This window comes from Gopherus evgoodei, chromosome 7, assembly GCF_007399415.2.
Source record: "Gopherus evgoodei ecotype Sinaloan lineage chromosome 7, rGopEvg1_v1.p, whole genome shotgun sequence".
In the NCBI taxonomy this organism is placed as follows: domain Eukaryota; kingdom Metazoa; phylum Chordata; order Testudines; family Testudinidae; genus Gopherus; species Gopherus evgoodei.
In genome coordinates, this window is record NC_044328.1 from 55,563,484 (window position 1) to 55,584,916 (window position 21,433).

At 41.3% G+C, this 21,433-nt stretch overlaps 1 protein-coding gene across 3 annotated transcripts in view; it reads left to right on the top strand.

Annotated features, from left to right (window-relative positions):
* The window catches only part of OGDHL (oxoglutarate dehydrogenase like), a 117,180-nt gene that overhangs the window by 39,198 nt on the left and 56,549 nt on the right, over positions 1-21,433 (top strand). For all 3 annotated transcript variants that reach the window (XM_030570767.1, XM_030570768.1, XM_030570769.1), the window contains exons 4-11: positions 484-586; positions 9,020-9,135; positions 11,104-11,258; positions 17,726-17,872; positions 19,285-19,375; positions 19,900-20,079; positions 20,570-20,698; positions 21,068-21,247. In XM_030570767.1, the coding sequence (XP_030426627.1) occupies positions 484-586; positions 9,020-9,135; positions 11,104-11,258; positions 17,726-17,872; positions 19,285-19,375; positions 19,900-20,079; positions 20,570-20,698; positions 21,068-21,247 (1,101 nt within the window). The remainder of the gene's footprint in view (positions 1-483; positions 587-9,019; positions 9,136-11,103; positions 11,259-17,725; positions 17,873-19,284; positions 19,376-19,899; positions 20,080-20,569; positions 20,699-21,067; positions 21,248-21,433) is intronic.

Genomic DNA, 21,433 nt, shown 5'->3' on the forward strand with positions numbered 1-21,433 from the left:
GGAACACAACCTCATGCACTGGATGTCCCTAAACCTCTAATTGCCAGAAACATCTGGCATTGGCCACTGACAACAGGAAACAGAGCAATGGGAAAGGAGGACAGAATGCATGGCAGGCTGACTCTACAATTCAAATCTGCCCTTCCATAGGGAAATGCCTGCCTCAGCTGTGACAAGAGCTGTGGATCAGGGATTGGTCTAATTAGTCACCTACAGATCCACCTGTGATAACTGGCTATCATTTTATGGGTGATAATCATCTTCGAACTCTGAGGGATTATTGACTACTACTGGGCTAGATGGACCATTGGTCTGGCCCGGTATGACTGTTCGTATGGTTTTTGTGTGTGTGATTCCATGAGTTATCTATGTGTTGGGAGCACAAACATTGGCGAGTTCTCCCTTTTTATTGACTTGATTTATAATGATTTTTTTTGTCTTGGTGTATCTCTTCCCTCTTCCTACCTAATGGCACCCATTTAGATCCGTGGACATCATGTGGCTCAGCTGGATCCCCTAGGAATCTTGGACGCAGACTTGGATTCATTTGTTCCATCTGATTTAATCACTACTATTGATAAACTGGGTGAGAACCTCAGACTACTTTATATAAATCAATATGTTTGGCCAGAGGCATGTCTCGTAGTACAATGTATCCTCTGGAGAGAGTCACTAGGCAAGATAATTACAGCAACTGAGTGTTTTGTTTTTCTTAGTAGGACACCTATTGATTAGTGAAATGTTCCTCTAACCTTGTGTATTATTTTATGATAAATCACTGTGACTTTGCTTTGATTGCGATATGTTTTATGTGAATCTAACCATTGACGACTCCTTAAGGAAATTTGAAAATAGAGCATTCCCTCATTCTTGTGCTACCTATTTGTGGAAGCAGCTGTAGCTCATTGTTCCAAGCTTGGGGAGATCAAGCATGCTTTTAGAACATTAGGGAATAGAGTGTGGATTGGCTGATGAGATGGTAATATATAATGTGAATTTGGCCATTTGAACAGATATATTGCAAGAGGATGGCTAAATCATTCCAGTGAAGCTTCTCCCTTTGCAGCTGGTTGCCACTGCATGGTATTTAGTTGGAACTTTTATGGTGGAGGGATATGGGGGACAAAAGAATTAAGAACAAGTGCATAGTAAATGAACAGTTACACAATGCCCATGGTATCTTCCTGCTGTATTAAAAGGATATGAAACAATCATACACAGTGCATGGTTCTGGTCCACATCTAAAGCGAGTAATAGATATAGACATTTCTATAATTGCACATCACTCTGGTTTGAGTGCTATGTGGCGGAGATCTTAATTGTCAGCTGAATCAAAGTCAAAATGCATCCTATTCGTTGTCACATAAGGGCTAGTTTCTAATAATTATTTTTAGTCTTATGGTCTTATTATTATGACTTAGATATTTCCAAAAAACATATTGGCCTGAAGAGTAATATTATAAACATGCTAAAATCTTAATACAATAGTTCAGTGATTGATAGTTTTTCCTGTTCCTTAATACTTCTGTGGAATAGCAGACTACATTTTCATGAATGAATCTTTTTGTGAATGATACAGGCGCTACATATTTTTAAAAATAGTTTTGATATAAGTTCTCTGAATAAATGAAGAGATGCCCAAACTAGTGTCTTACCCTCTTAATATGTATCCCATCTTCTTTTCTTAACTGGAAGAATCTGTCCAAGCTATATAAGAAGAAAAATAAGGATTGTAAAATTTTGCAAGACTGAGATTTACAATCAGTGTTCAATCATCACTTAACAGTGTCTTAAAGCAGTGGTTCTCAAACTTCTTAGCAACTCAAGGATCCCCATTTTGATTTACAATTTTTCACAGACTCCCCCCCCACCCCCAAAGCCGCTGCTCAGCCCCGGGCCGTGCCCCTCCTCTTCCCTGCCTCTTTCTGCCCCTTCCCCCTGTGAGTGTGCCCCATCCCTGCTCTTCCCCCTCCCTCCCAGTGCCTCCTGCATGCCAGTGAATAGCTGTTCAGCGGTGTGTAGGAGGCACTGGGAGGGAGGGGGAGGAGTTGGTCAGTGGGGCCAACAGCCCTGGACTTGACTCCCTGACTTGGACTCCAGCTTGAGAAATCCTGTCTTAGAGGAATAATGCAGTGAGTCCTCGTTCTCCAGGAATTGCTTTAGCTTTCTTAGATTGCATCTGTTTCAGAGATGAAGCAACATGATCAATATAGTAGCCAATGTTTTGAAAAGATAAGATAAAGAAATGTTAGAATAAAGAGCACCTGCTAAAAAGATCTACTAACATTGGAGCCTAAAATCTATCTCCTTAGTTGTCTTAAAGGTAGCTATGTAAGTTTAATTTAATATCTGATCTTTCTGTTTTTGTATGGGAAAATTTGGACAGGAGATCAAATATGGTGCAAAGAGTGGATAAGCAGCATTCTAACAATCTCTACTTTATTTTACATCTTTAATCCTCTTGGCCCTACTGCCTTTCCCAGATCTGGTGATCAGGATAGATGAGGCTCTCAGCTTCCTTCTATGATATAAAATCGATGTAGCTCTCCAGCCTATAAAGTAAAGAGATATTTACACAGAGCATTGATTCTTTCTCCCTCTCCCTTTGGATCCTTAATTTGAATGAAATGACAGTGGACACTTACTGATTTTTAATTTGCTTTTAATAATTTTATTTTCAAATACTAACATTCTGCAAGTAGGGTTGATGAATTAAATCCTTGTGAGTTAAACAAGGTAGAAATAATATGTCAAGCAGCCTGAAGACAGATGAAACTTGAAATTGCATGTTTTAACGGGCCCCCCCCCCCCGCCACCTACCCTCAGTACCGTGGTGGTTTCTCTACTGTCATCAATGCTGTCTGTAGTAAAAGGCCTTACTAGTTTCTTATATTGTCTCAGAAAAACAACGAACAAGCGTAACTCAAGGCCTTGGTGGAGAATATTCAGTGCCTCAACATTGTTCTTTCCCCAAATGGGAGCTGCTGTTTTGGAAAGGGGGACTCTCCCACAAATGGGGACATACTTGTGTGCATGAGTTGGGAAGTACCTTATTTTCCTCTAGTTGGGAAAGGGAGCTAATCTTTGTAAGGAGTGTAGGCCAATAGCAGACTTTCCTCTTCTAGCCCATCATGTCTTTGGAGGAGAGCAGGGTTTCCTGGTGCTGCTGTCTTCAAGTGTGGGGGGAGAGCTGGCCATCATTGGCCTGCCCACAAAACTTCTAAAGGAGAGCCATGCAGTGCACATTCCCAACTCCATTATCTTCTTTCTTACACTTTATATCTCTCCCCCTCTCTTTTTTTATTTTTTTTATTTTTTAATTTTTTATATTTTTAAAGTGACCCATGTAGCTTAGGGAGAGGAAGAGAAGCAGATGGCATTAAATTGGTTAGAGTGGTGTGCAGGAGGAATGCTGCTAGCCAGCAATATCCCTTAGCTCTGCACTCCAAAGGCCTGTTAGATGAAATCCAGTAGTATTCTAGGGTAATGAGAGCAAATAGATAGTTCAGATTTTTTTTATTAGATCTAAAGAATAGTGCCTAATTCTAGCTTTCTTAGTCATGTATGAAACAGTGTCAGATTGATTCTAGGTAACCAAACCTTTTGTCACGTGTCCAGTCATTACAGTTAAGCTATGAGCCTAAACTGTCAAAGGATTTCTATTCTCTCTGAGTGATGCATTTTCCCTGACTTTACCTTTTGCTTCCCTCTTTTAAGTTTGTGTGTGCATGTCTGTCTGTGTGTTGCTATTGGGAGATGAAGTTTTTTTTCTCTCTTATAGTCCCTTTTGCTACCTGGGATGGCAGCAAGAGACTTGAGGGCACTTCATAAAGGCCTGCGCCTGCCCTGCACAGAGCTGTGCTGTGCAGTGACAAGTGCAGCGCTGTTATGAAAGCTTTGTGAGGAAGCAGAACTGGATTGTGTTTAAAGCCCAAAATGTCATGTAATATGTAAAGCTAACTGAGATGAGTCCCCAAAACAGAGACACTCCCAGTTTTCTGGGTGATATGATCATCTTGTGAGGGTGAGAGCCTTTCCTTCCAGCACCCTTTCAGAACAGGGAAAGAGACAGCTGCTGATCTTTTTAAAATGGGTCTGTCTTTAATAATGAAAAATTAAAAAGGAGAGCAGGAAGGCAAAAAATCATGTCTGTCTTGCTGAAATCCATCAAGAAACCTGGTGCAATAGTGGTGCAATACTGGTGCAATGCATCCATCATGTGGGAGTTAGTGTTGCAGAGAACTCAAGTTCCATTTCCTCCACCAAAGCAAAGATTAATGGTAGTGATGTAAGTAACCATCTGGAGAAAGAAATGGACATGACTTTAACCTCAGTGGAAAAAATATTTGCAGTAGGTTTTCTTTCTTCATTCTTGTGCCACTGTATAAATGAAAAATAAATCCTACAGTGACAGGTCTGGGTGGACGTTACATTATGTAGAAAGCCCTTTTTTCTGCTTCATTCAGTCTAACTATCTCTAGCCCTCATAGGTCATGAGATTATTGGACTTGAAACCAATTATTGGTCCAGGGTTGAATATTGTCCATCCTGGGCCTTAGGTGCTTGTAATTTCTGTGTATAAATTTCGTATGCTGGATCAAGGCAGGAAATAGTTCATGCACTCTTTTAAAAACATGGTAGCTGTTTGATTTTGCTTGGATGTTTGGAGTGTTAAAACAAGTCTTAAGGGGGTGGATTAATGGGAAGAGTGCGGATGAGGGAGTCAAAGCTACATATTAAATGCAGGTTATTACATGGCTCTCGCTGCCTCTCATGGCAGGTGTGTCAGTATAATCTCTGGTGTAGTTCCATAATTCCAGTGAGTTTGGCTCATTTTGTTTTTCCTCATTTCATCATCATCTTTAAGGAAATTCAGTTGGTCTGGATCAGTTTTTCAGATTTGCTTGGCCAAAGGTTGTGTGTATATGTACTCTTTAACTTGGACTCATTTATGCCGCTTATGTGCCTTTTATTAGAGAATTTTGGAAGTTGACTGTGTAATCACTTTCTTAAAAAGGGTTAGTCAGAACTCATGGGGTGACCCAAGCATGGAGGATGCCAAAATACCTGCAGCCCTGCAAAGGTGTTTTTGTTAAGCTTCTCCAGGGGAGCATGATTTCTTCTAGAGCAGAAAAAGCTGAAGAAACTCCATTCTTAGTCCTTGGGGAGGCTCTTTTATCTGAGTCTACTCTCTTGTATAAGCAAAATAATTATGATATGCTAGGAGCTGAGGAGTAATAATGTCTGTTTTATTCAATTAATATAAAATTAAAAAAAATAGGTAATTTAAATTTAAAATACTTGCATCACTGTATGCTATGTGCAATCTGCTACTCCTGATAGTGGTACCTGTTAGAAATGCAAGACACAAAAAGCAGCTGTCGCTGGGGAGGGACTGTTGTCACAGGGATTTTGGGAAAAGAGGAGGGTTTCAACCTAAAACAGAGGTGGCAGAAATATTTAGTGTCAGCTAATAATGCTTGGGATATGGAGCGTTGACCTACCAGGGGTGGTCTATATCTTTTGTGATGTTAATCACAGACTAGATAATTGTAGAGGTGACTTGACTGACCAGTCTCTGGTGGCTTTATGTGAGAGCTCAATACTCGGGCAAGGTGAAGAAGGTGCATTACATGCATTGTCAGTGGCACAGATTAGTGGCTTCACGGGTGCCATGCTAGTAGCTAGCCTTATGCGGGTCAAGGAGCCATTCTGTGATTCCTTCTTGGTAAAATGACACACGTTGCCTTGAGGGGAGTGCAGGGTTTTTCCCCCTCTTGGGATGATTTCATTTCTCCTCTTTGTTGTTTATATTTTCTATAAAAGGAAAGGCACTCAGGATTCCAGCTGTATTATCTTCATTGTGAAAAATAGTCTGCACTTTAATCAAAAGTGAGAGGTCTTTATTTTCTCTAATATGAGGCACTATCAGAACCCTGATGAATTTGGCTCACAGACACATGCATTGCATGTGAGAGATTAGTTTATGTTCTCATTCTCATTCGCAGCCTACTGGGAAGAGAGATGGCAGGGAAAGCACAAAAGTCCTTCAGGGCAGTGGTTCTGAACCAGGGGTCTGGCACCCCCTAGGGGGCCGTGAGCAGGTGTCAGGGGGTCTGCTAAGCAGGGCCAGCTTTAGACTCTGGGGCCCAGGGCAGAAAGCCAAAGCCTCACTGCATGGGGCTGAAGCCTGAGCAATGTAGCTTCGCAGGGGCCCCTGTCGCATGTGGCCCTGGGCAGTTGCCCTTCTTGCTACCCTCAAACACAGGTCCTAGCTTTTGTATGCAGAAAAACAGTTGTGACCTAGGTGGGGAGAGGAGTTTTTATAGCATGTTGGGGCTGGAGGAGGGCTTTGGAAAGAGAGGTTAAGAACTCCTGCTTCAGGGAATCCAGCGCATACACGAATCTTTAGCATGACTTTGAGCACAAGTTCAATGCAGACCTTTGGCATGGCTTCTCTGAACCTCAGAAATAATGCTACATGAAATCCTGGGCATCCTGGAAAACTATCAGGAGTGTGACATCACATGAAAAAGAAACTAGATGCTTGCACTGTGAATCAGGAAGGGATGGCATGTTTATAAGTGATGGTGGCATGTAAGCGTGTGTCTGGTGAGATGTATATGAATGTTAGCAGAAAAAGGAAGTTGGAGTGTGGATGATGGGATTCCCTGGCTCACTGCTAAGTATTCCCCAGTAGCTCGTGATAGACCAATAGGGAAACTTACGAAGAGCCTCTAATGACCACGCAAGATACTTGAATATTGTGGCCAGTAATACATATCTCCTGTATGTAGTGTCCCATGCATCAGTTCCCTTTAGAAGTTATATTTACAATACAGCTAGTTGCAAGAACACATTTTGCAAAATACTAATGCCTAAAAATACCTTCAGTGATGCTTAAGCTCAAAGGTCCCTATCCCTTTAAATCTGAAGTGATGCTGTAGTAAATATGCAGTGCTGAGGTAAAAGACATAGCTGTGCTATTTGTGCACACATCACTTCTATTACATGTTCCACTGTTTGCATGACAGCACACGAAAATCCTACTAAGTCGGAAAGTGAGTCAGCAAGGAAACAAATAAAAGTAAAGTTAGTGGCACTGCGTTCTCTGCTTTATTGTCACAGACTCAGAACTAAATCTCCTAAGTACTAGTAAATTGAACTGATTCAATTCTGTGTGTCTGTATATGTGCCTTTTTCAAATTTAAAGTGAAAAATGAAGTGCTATTTATCTACAATTACCATTTTTACTTATTTTAAATGAAAAGATTACATATTGGTAATACCATGCAACAGTGTCAGTTCACTGATATTGTTTAGTAAACTGAGTTCCATAGTGGTTTGGCCTTTAAATTGCTTAATTTTCTTCCCCCTTCTAGAATTTGAATATTGATCCCTTTTTTCTTTCCTTGTTAACTCTTAGATCTCTGGGTATTCAGGCTGGGTATTCAGGGTATTCAGGCTGTCAGTCAAAGAATGCTAAAGTACTTGCTTACAGTATGTGTTCAATCTGTAATGGGTTAAGATTGTTTCCTCATGCAGAACCTTCACCATGTACTTTGAGCCATGCTGTGATGCTTGTTGGTCTTGTACATACCTCATTTCTTGGAACTGCAAAAGATAGGTTAAAGATTGGCAGAAACTGATTTCTTGGCCTCGGCAGATTCAGAGATCCCTAAATCAAGGATGGAGACGATGCATTCTTTTCACAGTACCTGGCCTTCAGAGAAACTGATTTATGTACCATCTGGTTCAAATCTGAAGTTATTGGTAGGACTTCTGTTACTAATAGCAAAGCCAGGGTCAATTTCACCTCCTAACATTAAAATGAGACCCTAAGATTTTTTCCCCCTGTGGGCTTCCAGGTCAAATGTAACATAGATAAGCTGTTTGATGGCAGGTATAAAATAAATTGGAAATCTCAGTGAATATCCCCATCTTGTAAACTAATTGGCATTCTAGTTGGCAGTCTCAAAAGCCAAGGACTGAACGTGTGTTTAATGAAATTATAGCTCAGCTTCTGTTGCATCTCTGATTAAACACGTATGTTGTTCCTTCAGTCTGATTTTCTTCAGTCTGTGTAATTACTTCTGATTTTTGCTACTGCTGCTATTATTAGGCAATGGGGACAGTAATTTATTGTATTGCCCAGTGGTTGTATAAAAGCATTCTATTGGCCAAAAGGCTGCTAATTATTTTATTTGTTATGATCTTACTTATAGACTTCCTAATTTTTACACTTTTAGGTTGTAGGAAGAGTTTCAGGGAATACAAGTTCATGCACCTATCATTGTTTGTTTTCAAAAGATTATAAAGACAGATTTTAAGAGGAGAGTTGCCAGAAGTACCTGGAATGAACTCATATATAATATGTATTTTTTTTGTTCCCAAAAATACATTGGGCACAAAAAAAAAGTAGTAGTAAGGGAATTGTCCGGTCCCTCCCTGAAAAGCTTCCAGTTTAAATTTAGAAATTACACCAATGAGGATCATAAAGTAAAAATTTGTGAAGGTAGGACAAGGGTTATGGTTTGAGTTAACCTATGTATGCATCTTGAATCTGTTGAAAACTCTCTTTTCGTGTATTGCCACATTTCATGGCAGAAGTGAGTTAAGATGAAATTAAAAAAAAACAAACCCTAAAGTAATAGGAACTTGGAACATAGTGAAAGTGCCATATTATTCCCCATGTTGAAGGTTTTCTGTCACGTGCAGCCTTCCATTGGAATATTGTACCACTTGCTTGCATAGCAGGTACCAATCAATAGATGAAATTTGCACCTTCATCTAATAAATATCTTAAACTCTGCCAATGTGCTTGTTAAATATGGATTTCTTCAAATGTGTGGTGTGCATTACAATCTGGCAATTGAAAAGATTTTCACTTTTCCCCAAGGGTAAGGTGTGTTACAACCTGCTTAAACTTTCACAGTGTATTGTCTTGACCAGGACATTCTGCTGCTTTAGCTTGTGCTTTTTGTCTCCCCGCCCCCTCTCACCAATTGACACACTGTAGGGCTTTATGGTTTGCACGAATCTGACTTGGACAAGGTTTTTCGATTGCCTACAATCACCTTCATAGGAGGAGATGAGACTGCTCTTTCTTTACGAGAGATCATCAAGCGTCTGGAGGTCAGTGTGGCGATTTATCTTGTGTAACTGCTTTCATCCAGATGGAAGCGAGCTGCTGTTGTCAGTTTGTATATTATGAAATTGGTCCATTCCACTTCAGTTGATAAGACATATAAGAGAACTTCAGATGGCATTAAAGGTGACCCTAGAGCAGTGGGTCTCAACCTGCAGCCCAATCAGCACAGAGCTGCAGCCCCTGTGTCATTTCAAGGGCATACAGATAGTATTGGATGCAGCCCACATTATACATTGTGGGGTACAAAGGCGGCCCTCAATTGTGAATAGGTTGAGAACCACTGCAAGAGTTTCTATAAATGGTAGAAGCCGTCGGGTCATCTTTTTCAAATGCCCCAAATAATCAGAGTAATGGAGGAGGTGCTGGTGGGCCATGCAGCACAATACTAACATAGGCCCTATTCCTGCAAAGGGATCATGCTAGCCGATCGCTTTGCAGGATAAGGGCCCTTAAAACATTCCTGTGTGTTTTCTTTGGATCTGTCGGAGACAAACTCCTTGCAGGCCACTAGCTTCCGTTCCATGCATTTCCCCAGGATGCATTATGAGCTTGATCCTGCATCCTTGACATCAGTGTGACTCTTTCCTGTGTGGTGACTTTGGGATTGGGCCCTAAACTCACCTCAATATAGATGGGAAATGGCTTGTATGATAGTAGCTTTCCCCCCAACTCTTGCATAGTTATGTTTTTTCCCCAATAGCTGATGTAATTGTGCCGTATGAATTCAGTGAAACTCGAAATGGTTAACAAAATAATGCAGGAAGAACCCAGAACGAGAAAGGAGAACATTAGAAATGAATCAGTACAATGTCTGATCTTGCTGGATGCTCCTATGAAGTACTGAATGCTCTCAGCACTGGCTCTTCAGCACTTTTCAGGATCGAACTCATAGCACATACAGGGGCAGTGTAGGGGATCCGTGGTCATCTTCTACATTGCAGACTTAGCATGTATCTTTTCAGTTTGCTTTGTGCCTTACTGTCTTATCTCCCAGCTATTTATGTGGCAATTTTAAAAGTGCCAGGCTTTTTTTATCTATTTGTACATCACATGCTCATAAAACAAAACGTGCTATAAAGTAAAAAAAAAAAAAATCATTTTAATTGCAGAAATTTGGATTGGCTTTGTCAACATTATCACATCAGACTCTCTTGTATATTTGGGTTTGGTGCTTTTTTTCCTGTAAAAATCTCTGTATTTGGTGCTCCTATTCAGTTCTTTTATGTATAATATATCTGTCCAGTGAACATTTCCTCTAAAATAAATAATAAAAAACTTATAAGTATACACAATGACGAACTAAGGAGTTACTCCCAAAATATATTGATTTTTTTCCGTTATTAAAGACAAAATTAGATTACTTCCCTTTCCCTCTCAGTGTAGTTGGAAATCTGAAACTGATTCCTAGCCTTTTAAGAATCGACAGCTATCAAACAATTTGCATGGGGCTTCATAAATATTTTTCACTGTCTTTAGTACTTGATTTCAGGTGATTTTTTTTTTTAAACCATTTGGATATATTTTGATAACCAATTTGAATTTTTTCCTAGAACATCCAAAGCAATGACTATGATCTGTCTATAATTTTTTTTGTCAGTTAGATGAACTTCATTGATTAGTTTAGAGCATATATATTGACCTACTCTTAATGGTTATTACCAGATGAGAAAAATCTTCCAGATTCCAAGTGACTGAAATATTAGTTTCTGTGGTGAAAATTTGTGGGGCTTGGGAACAGGCAAATTCAGGATTTAGTAGAAGAACCAAATTGCTTACAGCCCCTAGAAAGAATTAATACAAAAGGAGAGGAAATCACAGTTTAATACAGGGAGATGGTGGGAATGATAATGTAAATAAACTATTTGCTTTATTTTTAAAATACCTGTCCTACTTCTCCCAATCCATGAACTCCCAAAGTTGTAAGTTTCTGGACTTCATGTTTCACCTCCTAGAATACGTACTGTCAGCACATTGGACTGGAATTCATGTTCATCAATGACGTGGAGCAATGCCAGTGGATCCGGCAGAAGTTTGAAACTCCTGGTGTCATGAAGTTTACAAATGAGGAAAAACGGACATTGTTAGCTAGGCTGGTGCGCTCCATGAGGTGTGTTGGGGTTTGTCTGGCAACATTTTGTTTTCTATTTCTTTTGAGGGGAGGAAAGGATAGATCACGTTCTTGGGTGGGTATTTCCATGGCTTTTGAGACACAGTTAGGAGCAGATTCACTGGTTTGGAGATTTGAGCAAATGTTTTAATAAACCACTCCATATAAGTAGTTTAGAGTTCTTTTCAGACAAACTATGAAGAGTGGCTTTGAATGTGGTTGCTGAGGTTTCCCAGCCAGTCTTACCTTCTAAAGTACCTGATTGTCCACGATACTCTGTGTACTTTTCCCCACTCTGGTGCCCCAAAACTGAAAAACCATTGTAACTGGCCCTCTCAGAATTTCCCTGGTGTGAGGAGAATCCCCAGGTGGTGTGTAGAGTAGACGTTTTCATCCTGTATTGGACATAAGTGGCATGGCCAGGTTATCCCTGCAACCAACTGATGCTCTACTTCCAGAATGGCCCCTTGGGGTCAGGACAACCAGACATAACTTAGCGCAGTGTTTTTCAAACTGTGGGTCGCAACCCAGTACTGGATTGCGGCATGTAAGGCACTGGGTCACCTCGCTCTGGTCAGCACTACTGACTGAGATGTTGAAAGTACTGTTGGCAGTGCTGCCCAGCTAAGGCAGGCTAGTACCTACCTTTTCCAACACCATGCTGTGCCCCAGAAGCAGTTAGCAGCAGGTCTGGCTTCTAGGCAGGGGGGCCATGGGGCTCCATGTGCTGCCTCTGCCCTGAGCACCAGCTAATGGGAGCTGGGGAGGCGGTGCCTGTGGGCGATGGTAACACAGAGCCACTTGTGCACCTTTGCCTAGAAGATAGACCTGCTGCTGGCCGCTTCTGGGATGCAGCGCAGTCCATGGTGTCAGGACAGGTGGGAAGCTTGCCTCTGCACCCCAGCTGCACTGTTGACCGGGAGCAACCAAAGGTAAGTCCATGCCCCAACCCTGTGCCCCAATCCCCTGCCCCAGCCCTGAGCCCCCCTCAAACCTGAACACTTTCCTGCACCCCAAACCCTCCATTCCCAGCCCCATCCGAGAGCCTGAACTCCAACCCAGAGCCCTGACTCCCTCCTACACCCTGCCCCAGCCCTGAGCCCCCCCAAGCCCAGAGCCCTCCAAACCCCTCAGCCCCACCCCAGAGTCTGCACCCCCAGACCAGAGCCCTGTCCTCATCCTGCATGCCAAACCCCTCATCCCCGGCCCCACCCCAGAGCCTGCGCCCAGAGCTGTGACCCCCTCCTGCACCCCAACGCCCTGTCCCAGCCCAGAGCCCCCCTCACACCCTGAACCCCTCATCCCCAACCGCACCCCAGAGCCTGCACCCCCAGCCCAGAGTCCTGACCCCCTCCTGCAGCCCAACCCTTTGCCCCCAGTCCTGAGCCCCTCCCATACCCCAAATCCCTCATCCTCAGCTCCGTTGCGTCACGGGCATCTACAGTTTTCTTCAACTGGGTCCCCAGAAAAAAAGTTTGAAAACTAGGTTAGTGCACTTCCCAGGTTTCAGAAAGCTGTACCAGGAGAGAAAAGGATTTGGAAGCATAAAAGTAACTTAAAGGCATGTCTGTTTCGCCTCTTCTGAGCTACGGCAAATTCAGCTCTACCATGGCACTGTGTCTGAACCCACAGATTTTTTTCATCTCCTGTCTGTTTAGTGATTTGAATTTTAAACAAGTTGAAGGAGGCATCTAGTTCCCAGTACACCAAAATCCACATCTCAACAATCACTCCCCCCATTGGCACCCATATTGACTGTCTCTGTTGCGAGGTCATAGAGTGTGAAGGCCTCCCTACCTTCTTGCATGGGGAGCGAGGCTTGCTGCCTGTTCTCTACGTAGTTATCCACAGGACAGGACTTCATTTCTCAGTGCTGGCCATCTGGCGTCTTTGACAAACGCTGCAGTCAGTACAAGATAGTGACACTGATTTAGAGAGTGATTAATGGGAATATGTTTCTTTACTAGATTCTTTTCCCCCTTCCCCCCCCCCCCCAAAAAAAAAAAGGAGAGGGAAAGGCAGTAGAAAACTGTTACCTCTGTTAGAACTTCATTTGTACTGAAGTTTTTGTCACTGTCTGTGGTGTTTGGCAATATTTTCAGTTGGGGAGACAGCAGTGCATCATTCTTGTCCAATTTTAAATGTTAATGAAACAGAAAGGAATTTTAGTCAGACACTTAATAGTCAAGTGAACATGGCATTTGAGTGACGAGTTGTTAAACAACTTGTCTGTATGATGTTTCCTCATTTATCTTCCTGATGCAGAAATTTGCATTACCTCTGCCTGTGTAAGCTGTAGAGGGACCTGATTTTGACCAACAGGAAGGAGCCAAACACTTTACCAAATTTTGTTTTGTCTATGGAAAATCCAGAAAAGTATTTTAGATGAATTACTGTCCCAGCCAACTGTGAACACAATTCCTACTGAAAAAGGTTGAAAGTGCTAAATCCATTGCTGTGCAAAATCTGCTTCATACTCTGAGTTTGCAGTCTTGTAGCTTATCATGCTAAGAATCATTTTTTTTAAATGTTTATTCCTTCGCATGTTGCTAATATCACCTTAGATTTTAAAATTCAGTTTTAATAATCTAACATCTTCTCACTTTGTTTACTGGTAGATGTAGAAATGGCACTTAACTCAATTTTTTATTTTAGAAAATATGTCCATTGTATATCTCTGAAGACTCTCACAAATGATAAACACAGGCAATGTTAGGCCCTGATTGTCCAGTCTGATTCATGTGGCCAGACTCTAATGGCTGCACACTGGCTGGTGGGATCAAGGCCTTTCTAGGCATGTCTTTCTCTCTCCCTCCCTGCTTCTCATGTACAAGTCCCCATGTGTTTAGTTTCACAGTCTGGCAGGGAGGATGTGTAAATTTAATGAAAGCTGCTACTTTAAAAAACAAACAAACAAATCACTGTGTGTGTGTGTGCGCGCAAGTAAAATATATTTGTGAAAGTTCAACCTGAATTTCAGCTAATTCAGGGAAAATTTTAGGTTATTAAAGTTTGTTTTGCATATATCTATATAATTATTGATGGGTTGTTTTTTCTTTGGTGAAATTTCAGCTTTAACAACCTTGGCCTGAATTAACTGCCATTGTCCCTTGAAAGGTGTTATGAGACTACCAAATTGATTGTTTGGGAAGTTTCTGACTTGACTGGTTCAAATTATCCTGTGGACCTGGAGGTTACATCTAAGATTCAGGCCCTAGCCAACATGTCCTTTTTCTCTTCTTCAGAATATTGACTAGTCAGAATCTGATCAAAATACTAATAAAGCCGTAGAACACCCTTCTAGTGGTGGTAACCAAGTCTTATGTTTCTTTAGATGTTACAGGCAGTCCTTGAGGTGAGGTGCACTGATACCTCCTGTCCTGACACTATCCACATATGAGCATATTACCCTCTTGAACAGCCACAAAGGATTTGTTTTTCCAAATGATATTTTAGAACCCAAATGTTATCAGGGGAAGGGGAACAGAAAGCTTTTGTTCTTATTTGAGTGATTGCTCATGTTCATTCCACGTTAGACGTGCACGCACCGTGTGTACTGTGCTCAGAATTTTTTCCCGAAGTGGTATCCGTTGGGCTGTCTCTAGCTCCTTCTGGTGCCGCATGCTTATGCACCAGTATAAGGGGCACTATCAGCCTCGCGCCCTCTCAGTTCCTTCTGACCGGCCATAACAATTGCTGGAACAACTCCTTGTGCTTTGGCAAGTCATTATTTAGTGGTTTCTCTTCAGCATAGTTAATTAGTCTTCTCACATGAGATGTCCATTTGCTTCCTTAAAGGATTAGAAAGACTTTACCCTCAGATTCACAAACCAATTCTGCCATGGGACCTAAACCTGGTCCTGTCAAGACTCATGGGCCTTCCCTTTGAACCACTAGCATTGTGCTTTCTGCTGTATCTCTCCTGGAAGGTCGCTTTCTTGGTGGCGTTACCTCAGCCAGAAGGGTCTCCGAAATCAGGACCATTATGTCAGAACCACTGTACATGGTATTCTTCCAGGACATGGTTCAACAGTGCTCCCACTCAGTATTTCTTTCAGAGGTAGTCTTGTGGTTCCATAGTAACCAGGCTATTTTCCTGCCAGTTTTCTTCCCAAAACCATGCAGGAATTCAGAGGAGCAGCATCTCCACTCATTGGATGTTGCATGCCCTAGCCTTCTACACTGAGACGACCAAGCTTTTCTGTAAATCCACTCAGCTCTTCATGGTAATAGCAGATAGGATGAAAGTCCTACCTGTTTCAGCCCAGAGAATCTCATCCTGGATAATTTCCCGTATTCGTACATGCTACAAGCAGGCAGGCTTCCCAACTCCTGCCATCTTGACTGCCTACTCGACGAGAACTCAGACCTCATCAGTGTTTCTGGCCCAAGACATCTGCAGAGCAGTGATCTGGTTGTCAGTGCGTGCCTTCTCCTCCCACTATGCCATCACCCAACAGGCTCGAGACGACACCTGGGAAAGCAGTATTGCAATCCTTATGTCCAGGAACTGCAAGCCTCGCTTCTTGGGTACTGCGTGTGAGTCATTTAATGTGGAATGGAAATGAGCAATCACTCGAAGAAAAAAACGGTTACTAACCTTTCCGTAAGTGGTGTTCTTCAAGATGTGTTGCTCATATCCATTCCACAGCCCACCTCCTGCCTCTCTGTCTGAGTTATCCGGCAAGAAGGAACCGAGAGGGTGAAGGGCCAGCAGTGCCCCTTATACCGGCACATAATCATGTGGCACCAGAGGATGCTAAAGCCAGCCCAACTTATACCACTGAGGAAAATTTCTGGTGACAGTGCATGCAGCGCGTGCACACCTAACATGGAATGGACATGAGCAATGCATCTTGAAGAACAACAGTTATGGAAAGGTTAATAACTTTTTTTCCCGTATTCCCATGTGTGGATGAAGGGAGACAGGAAGGAGGAGACCCTTTTAATGTTATCTATTTGTGACTGTTCTATCATATGCAAGGCTTTAATACATGGTGAACACAACTTATCAGCCTTGTCCACCTACTGCCTGCCCTCTCGTGAAGATTTCCGACTTGCGTTTGGTAAGGACACTAGGATAACGAGCTATTTCTAAACATATATAACCAGAATCCCCCTGACGCAAGATGTCCCAAGTGCAAGGTGTCACTTTGGAGTGTTGAAAATGCTTCCAAAGTCAGTGGCAATGTGCTCTGGTAAATACACTTGCTAACTGGAAGGGGAGGGGGAAGTTACCCTTGTGCACTACTTGGTTAACATCAAGTCCCAAAAGGATGGAAAATCGCAGATACAGCTGCCATTTTAATTCACCCCATTGTCTAGAGGGCTTTTGCTCTCAAGGAGCCAGACCCTCTAACTTTTGTAAATCAATGTGGTTCCATTGATTTTAAGGCTGCTATCAAATTAACATCAGTTCAGGATCTGTCCATTGTTCTTAAGGTTCTATACTGCCTTAGATCTAAACTGTTGGGTGAGCTTAGGAGAATTTTTTGGCAACATTCCATTTCACTGCTGTTATGGCTTTTATGTTTTAGATCAGAAGGAAGGTAATCTTCAGCATTATACTTGGAGATGTGTATTAATGGACATTGTGACATTATCAGGCCTTGCATTACACTGATGATGTAACCACTAACGTTATTTCATGGAGATTTATTTTTCTTTGTGTTCAATATCTTTAGGCTTTATAAATGATCCTTTCAGCGTCTGTTAAAAGCCACTTTAACTGTGTGCAGTGCCTCTGGCCCTAACCCATTAAAAGATGGAACAACATAGAACTGTCAGTAAAGGACAGATTTTTATGTCTGTAGTTACTGATTCCTGAGGCATAGATTCCAGTGTAGCAGCTCTTGGCAAATTACCAACTGTTACATTACTTAGTCTCAGGAGCTGTGCCGCTGAATAGGGTTTCCAAGATTTCCTCTGGAATTACATGTTTTCTGCTGCAAGTTTTTATGCTGCCATTTCCCTGAATTATTTACTCATTGTTACATCCAGATGACATGGGACTTTCTTTTGTCTTCTCTTGGATCTGCAGGGTGGTGTACTCTTCTGACGTTCTGCCTGCTTGTGAGGCTTTCCCCTTTGTAGTCAGTGGGAACTTCATGCATGTAGGGAGCGCAGACTAGAAAAATCAAAATCTGACCTGAGATTTTTGCCGTAATTTCTATGGTTTGATTTTGTTCATCATAATATTTTCCAAGTGTCAGGATCAATTCGCAAAGTGCTGGTGAGAACTTTTAAAGGTGGGTGGGAGAGAGAGAGATCCTTCCTCTTTTATAGACTTATTTTCCCCCAGTAAAATTCATGCTCTGAGAAATATGAGTATGTATTGAGAAGTCTTCTCTAAAATTACAGTAGGCATCTTATGTTACTTCTCCAAATGCCCTTCAGTTGATTTTAAAAAAAATCACCATCTGATGCATTTTCTTAACTTGTTGCTTTTTTCTCCCTCTTTTGGCAAGATTTGAAGACTTCCTTGCCCGCAAGTGGTCCTCAGAGAAGCGCTTTGGTTTGGAAGGGTGTGAAGTAATGATTCCTGCTCTTAAAACCATCATTGACAAATCCAGCGAAATGGGGGTTGAATATGTAATAATGGGGATGCCTCACAGGTAACTGTTCATTTAAAATAAAAAAGGCAAATAATGGACTCAGTTGCACAGTATGGTATATGCTGCTTTAGGTTTCTGGCCACTTTTAGAGACTGGGAATATGGTGTTGTTAGGGAGGTTGGTAAAACAGGTTAGTTATCCCAGCTAAAAGATATATTGAGTATCAATATCACAGAATCCTAAGGGAGCTATCTCTCAGTGAGGGGCTAAAGCTTTCATCATGAGAGACTAGTCAAGTACCTGCTTTGAAATAGAAGTGAGTCTGACAGGCATTATACTTCATTCCCCACTGTGGAGAGCTTGGAATTGAGATGTGGGAAATTGGTACATCTTATCTATACTCTGGAAGTCATTACCAGGAATGGGGATACTATTGACAAATAAGATCTTAGGCAGGGGCAGAGTCATTTAAAAAGGGGAAATAAACATCCTTTTATTTCAAAAATGAGATGCACATTTGCTTGTGGGATTTCTTTGATTCCCAGGTTTCAATCTGCTACAGGTGGCAATAGAATCAACTTTGAAAACACTTTGGTATTTGGAACATAGCTGCTGAGCTGCTGATTTTTGTTAGGGTAGTCAGTTTTCTCATAGGTGGGAGAAAGGGTCCTTATAATTCAGGGAACCTTAAAAGAAGAGGTAGGAAAAATGAGCAAACGATATATTATATTCATCGTAGTAGGAGAAAGGGTTCATAACTTCCATGCTATTTTCTCATAACCTTGTACTAAGAGCTACTTTTCATACTTGCAGAATGTTATATTAATTTCACAAAACTGGGGGGATTTTTTTTTAGCTAAAGCTCAAAAATCAAGAAATGTGAAATGAAGGAGCTGTTCTGTGGTAGCAGTAAGCCACTCCAGGGTCCGTTAGTTGGCTACTGGTGCATTTTTTGGCCTTCTGCCTGACAACATGACTGAAGCAAGCAACAATAGCCAGTTAATGTACAGCCCTCTGTAGCTTATTGCTATAACCATTAATTAAAATATATTTTCAAAGGGTCATATCCTGCCTGCACTTGGGTGTGCGTGAGAGTAGCTCTGCATGTGTATCCGAAGGCAAAATATGGTGCCTCCCTCCCCCCCAAACAACCAAAATAAGTAAAACTCCCCCAGTCTCTCATCTATGATAATTGCCAAGTAACTGGTCTAGATAATAGCACTCTGCTGATGGCACGTTAGGCTTGTGATAGAAACCCACAGAAGAGAAATCTCTAGCTTGCCATTAAATACCTAGGCACTATGGAGTGCCAATGGAGATGCAGTAGGAACACACTGGTATGTGGGAGAGGTGGGGAATGGTTGGAGGATTAAGGGGCAGTATTTTAGATGTTTAAAATACACGTCTTTTTTTTTTTAATTTCCAAAATTGTATGGTAAGATTTCATCAGAGAACCTTCTATTATGGTTTAGAGGTAGGTTGAATGTACTGGCCAATGTCATCCGAAAGGAGTTGGAGCAGATCTTCTGTCAATTTGATCCAAAACTTGAAGCAGCTGATGAGGTAACATGCAACTTTATTACTGATAGAGAATAAGTACTGAATTGTTCTGGATGTTCTTGTCCATGTAAATATGCGGTACCAGGAACTATTAAAGTGCATAATTTTGTTTTGTAAAGTGATCAGAATCAATGGGGTTTACTGGTAACTTTATTCTTTACAAAATGCTATAGCACATCTTTCAAATGCAGAAAGTTTCCTAGTCATTAACTCTAAACAGTGAATTCGAGTCGCAGGGTATCTCTGTAACATAATTTGTTTTAGCTCCAACCATCTTCCTCTATTTTTCAGAGACAAGCATGTTGTCAGTGCTTAGTTAATATTAAGTGTTCTGTTCTGACCCTGAGGTATTAAAACAGAAACAAATGTTTAAAATTTTAAATTATTTTCAGTAAAAATAACATGCAGTGTGACACGTAACAGCTAGCCAGATTCATTTTTCAGTATGAAGTGGAAATTTTAAGTGTTGAATTGGAAGTAGTCTGTATGGCTGGTGTACATGAACCTTGACTATCTCTGTATGTTAGGGGTCTGGGGATGTAAAATATCATTTGGGAATGTACCATGAGAGGATCAACCGAGCAACAAATAAGAAGATCACTCTGTCGCTTGTGGCTAACCCATCTCATTTGGAAGCAGTAAACCCTGTTGTTCAGGGGAAGACCAAAGCTGAGCAGTTTTACAGAGGGGATACAGAAGGGAAAAAGGTAAAATTACAAGCATGCTAGGGTAACTTTTGCTGGTGTGTGTATGTGTGTGTTTTTCTAATAGCCCTATTTACAAAAGTTTTGAGCTGCAGAAGTGGGAGGTACTTCAAGACACTGAAACTTTTCTTTGTGTAATTGGATATGTTGGCCTTTGAACTAAACTAATAATTTTAAATTAGCACAGGGTAAAACTTCCTAATTCTCTGACTGATTACCGGGTTGATTAACTTAGTTCCTGAACTTGGAAACCTCAGACTGTAACTTTCACTCAATTGGGAATCAAACAAAGCAGTTTGAATGCAGCCAAGCATGCATGTTCTGATTTCTTACATTTTTTTAAATTTGAATTGTGGTCCTTCCTAGGAATCCCAGTCATAGACCAGGGCCTGTGGTGCTGGGCATTGTAATAATACATAACAAAAAGTTAATGCCCTGAGGAACTGACAGTTACACTTCCTAATGCTTTCTTTCCATTCCTTCCTTATCTTAGGTCATGTCCATACTACTACATGGAGATGCTGCCTTTGCTGGACAGGGAGTGGTTTATGAAACCTTTCATCTCAGTGACCTCCCATCATACACCACAAATGGCACTATTCATGTTGTGGTCAATAACCAGGTGAAAAACAGAATTTCTTAAGCAATTTGGGTCTAATGATTTCCCATGTATTCCTTTGTTTTATTCTTGTCATGATAGATTGTGTATACCAGCCCTCTTTCATTGACTAGAATGATTATACCCTAAAAATGGTCAGCACATCTGGCTGTGCTCAGCATAGGCGACACAAATTTTGTGGAACCCAAATGAGTATGTAAAAATGATGCATTGTGTTAGATGAATTAAAGAAGAAATTACCTTCCAAAGTGAAAAGCCTATAATTACTGTCATGTAAATAACTATGTATTAAACTAAGACTTCAGGCATTCATAACAAAAGCAAAAAAACCACCTTTCTCTCACATATTAACGGACACTTGTTTTTTCTTAGATTGGTTTCACCACAGATCCCCGAATGGCCCGCTCATCTCCATACCCTACAGACGTTGCCCGTGTGGTCAACGCACCCATATTCCATGTGAATGCTGATGACCCTGAAGCAGTGATGTATGTGTGCAATATAGCTGTAGAATGGAGAAACACATTCAATAAAGATGTGGTTGTAGATTTAGTAAGTATTGGGTTAATCTTAACTCTTCACTTTGCATATTTTGTGCTAGTCTTTTAAAGTAAGTCAGTAATGTCAAATATGTTACTAAGTGTTTATAAACATTTGCTGTGCTCATTGCATTTATTGGCTTGAATGCAACTGTTAAGCAGTTCTCCCTCCCTTACATTATTACTTGTATTATAATAC